The 3,564-nt window shown below is 55.4% G+C and overlaps 1 protein-coding gene across 1 annotated transcript; it reads left to right on the plus strand.

The window, feature by feature from the left end:
* Positions 1 to 824: 824 nt before the first annotated feature.
* LOC120649038 (gibberellin 20 oxidase 1-D-like) lies at positions 825 to 2,699 on the plus strand. The gene has a single exon (XM_039925707.1). The coding sequence runs from the start codon at positions 1,116 to 1,118 to the stop codon at positions 2,247 to 2,249; it is 1,134 nt and encodes a 377-aa protein (XP_039781641.1). The 5' UTR covers positions 825 to 1,115; the 3' UTR covers positions 2,250 to 2,699.
* The last annotated feature ends 865 nt before the right edge of the window (positions 2,700 to 3,564 follow it).

Consider the following 3,564-nt stretch of genomic DNA (forward strand, 5'->3'; position numbering starts at 1 on the left):
CTCGACCCTCTAGTTCCTCTGCTAACTGCTAATTGAAGCTATTTGCTTCCCAATCATGAAGACTTGAGATCGATCGTAGAGATAAATTTGTTATGTCCTGTCTTGTTATGGTTTATTATCCTTGTCACGGCTCAAATGGTTGAGTATTTATTTAGTATAATTTTTTATGAATTTCTCAAGCATTTATCCTGTTGTGTGATGGATGGATCGGACATGTTGGGATTTGATGAATGGATTGGATATATTATTTTCATGAATATTATTTGCTTGCAATGCAACGGTGGGAGAGCACCCCATGGGAACAATTTGCCAAATGCTGCCGGGGATAGTCCCACCCGCATGGGAGAGCACGCCCGGGTTACTATGGTGCAGGGGTTTTCCACCGCGGGGAGGGATTTCCCCGGGAATACTCCCCTCCTTTTCCAAACTAGCCCTACATATATATATATATATATATATATCTGCTGCTAGTAGGAATGAATAATGAATTGCTGGTTTATTTATTTGTGATATTGGTGTTTAATTAAAATGGTCAACGAATCCAACTGTCTGAATGAGAAAACGCATAAACAGCATGCATACGGAATGGTACTACTAGTACATGATCGATAAGCTGGAAACTGTCACCTTCGAATGAAAAGGAAAAAATAGAATTGCTATGTCTGAAATATTTCTTTTTTGTGTTGGTTAGGCTGGCAATGAAGCATGGCTCTCCCTTTCAATTTGGCATGCAGATGCAGTCTCTGTCTCTGTCTCTCTCTCTCTCTAGGAAAAAGAAGCTCATCCCCTCCAAACAAACTACAGTACAGTAGTGGCTTGGTATGGTAGCAGCACTGTGGAAGGGCAGGGCAGGGCAGGGCAGAGTTCCCTCCCCCTCTGCTCTCGCTCGCTCTTCCCCGGCGGCCACGGCCCCGCCCCGGGTATAAAAGGGCAGGGAGGCAGCGAGCGGCGTGTACACCCGGGAGAGAGAGAGAGAGAGAGAGAGAGCAGAGCGGAGCAGCAGCAGCAGACGATTCTCGGAATCCCCAAACAAAACAAAACAAACAACTCTCGTCTTCGACGAGATTCAAGGCAGCAAGCAGCAATCAAGATTCGAGAAGAAGAAGCCCAGCAGCATGGCTGAAGTTGAGGCTGCTGCGCATGCGCATCAGCAGCAGCACCAGCAACCGGCTCTCGTCTTCGACGCCGCCCGCCTGAGCGGCCAGGTCGACATCCCGCAGCAGTTCCTCTGGCCGGCGGACGAGAGCCCCACCCCGGACGCCGCCGAGGAGCTGCCCGTGCCGCTCATCGACCTGTCCGCCGACGCCGAGGAGGTGATCCGGCAGGTTGGCGAGGCCTGCCAGCTGCACGGCTTCTTCCAGGTGGTGAACCACGGCGTCGACACGGCGCTGCTGGCGGAGGCCCACCGCTGCACGGACGCCTTCTTCACGCTGCCCCTCGCCGCCAAGCAGCGCGCGCAGCGCCGCCAGGGCGAGAGCTGCGGCTACGCCAGCAGCTTCACGGGCCGCTTCGCCTCCAAGCTGCCCTGGAAGGAGACGCTGTCCTTCCGCTACTGCTGCGGCTCCGAGGCGGCGGACGGCGGCGTCGCCGGCTACCTAGTGGAGAAGCTGGGCGAGGAGTTCCGGCAGCACGGCGAGGTGTACGGGCGCTACTGCTCGGAGATGAGCCGGCTGTCGCTGGAGCTCATGGAGGTGCTCGGGGCGAGCCTCGGCGTGGGGCGCGCCCATTTCCGGCGATTCTTCGAGGGCCACGACTCCATGATGCGCCTCAACTACTACCCGCCGTGCCGGCGCCCCTACGAGACGCTGGGCACCGGCCCGCACTGCGACCCCACCTCGCTCACCATCCTCCACCAGGACGACGTCGGCGGCCTCCAGGTGTTCGCCGGCGGCCGTTGGCGCTCCATCCGCCCCCACGCCGGCGCCTTGGTCGTCAACATCGGCGACACCTTCATGGCGCTCTCCAACGGCCGCTACCGGAGCTGCCTGCACCGCGCCGTGGTCAACAGCCGCGTGCCGCGCCGGTCGCTGGCCTTCTTCCTCTGCCCGGAGATGGACAAGGTGGTGCGGCCGCCGGGGGAGCTGGTGGACGCCCACCACCCGCGGGCCTACCCGGACTTCACGTGGCGGGCGCTGCTGGACTTCACCATGAGGCACTACAGGGCGGACATGAGGACGCTCGAGGCATTCACCGACTGGATCAGCCGCCATGCTCACCATGCTGCAGGCATTGCCTCTCAATTGAATTGAATCGACTGGATCTCGAGGCTTAGTAGTATCTCATATATAGCTGGATGGGGATTTGCATTGCCATTGCCATTGCTCTGCTCAGCTGCTCTGCTGCTCTGATCTGCTCCTGTCATCTATCCTACCTGCACTCTGATTGCATTGCATGCTTAGTAGTATCTCATATGTATGTCATCCATCCGGCCATCGGAATTCAAGACGATGTATGCCTGCCTGCTGAGTGTGTAGTACTACAGTACCTATGTACTAGTACAAGATCCAACTACTACAAGGAAGGAGATGATGAGTATCTATGTACTAGTACAAGATCCAACTACTACAAGAAGATGATGAGAATGAGAAGAGAGCTTGGATCGATCGTCGACCCAAGCCCAGCTATCTAGCAGCCAAATTGATGATATGAAATCAAATCAAGTTCCAATTTATATTAATATACAATAATTTATATTGTTAGTTGTCAACAAACAAGCTAATAAGTACACGTATACTGGTAACAAAAAAGCTCCCTGCCTTTATTTGGCTGCGGATCCATCGTATCACCCTTATTTTGTCGTGTCGTGCACTTGCATTTTTCTCCTTTCCTTTGCTCTCGTCCTTTCGTTTGGAACTAACCATAGTTGCTACAGTAGTAGCTAGTGGTCCGTATTTCTATTTTAGCCTTTTCTGTCGGTACCCTGCAACTGGGGTACTCATTCCTACTGTGTCAAGACTCGCGTATTTATCCGTAACTACACCCTAAGAAGCTGAGCAGCCGGACCCTTGGGGTCCGACTCCATCTCACCGGACCAACGGTCCCGGACCCGCTTCCCGTTCGGGAACGGGTCCGGTGTCACCACGTGTCCCAGAGATGGAAATGCTCAGCACCTGTGCCCGCGGACCCGGACCCCCGCTGGTGGGTCCGGGGCCTCCACGTGCCATCCGGACTCCCGCTGATGGGTCCGGAACCTCCACGTGCCTATCTGGACCCCCGTGAGCTCTCGGCTCAGCTATCTGCTCGAGAGGGGTCCGGAGCCGCCACGTGTCATGCAGACGCGGGCGCGGGCGCAAACCATCCACTGGAAGCTTCCTCACCCACCCGCATTAAGTGCGAGCGGTTGAGGCGTGTTCTGCTGCCGCAGGGCACGGGGCTGCTTTTGTCAGTCCACACTGTGGATCGCCAGTTACCGAGGCAGTTCGTCAGTTACCAAGGTAATCATTAAAGAATCAGCGCCGCGCGCATGGGCAACAAGTCATGATGACCAGCTACTAACTGGAGCAACAGTGCACGCTGCTACAGCGGACTGAGTCAGTAGTTCGGCGCTTCATCATGACCTCGACG

This window comes from Panicum virgatum, chromosome 9K (genome assembly GCF_016808335.1).
Source record: "Panicum virgatum strain AP13 chromosome 9K, P.virgatum_v5, whole genome shotgun sequence".
In the NCBI taxonomy this organism is placed as follows: domain Eukaryota; kingdom Viridiplantae; phylum Streptophyta; class Magnoliopsida; order Poales; family Poaceae; genus Panicum; species Panicum virgatum.

What these genes read in the sequence shown, in the direction of transcription:
- LOC120649038 (XM_039925707.1), top strand. Translation starts at nt 1,116, where the DNA reads ATGGCTGAAGTTGAGGCTGCTGCGCATGCGCATCAGCAGCAGCACCAG.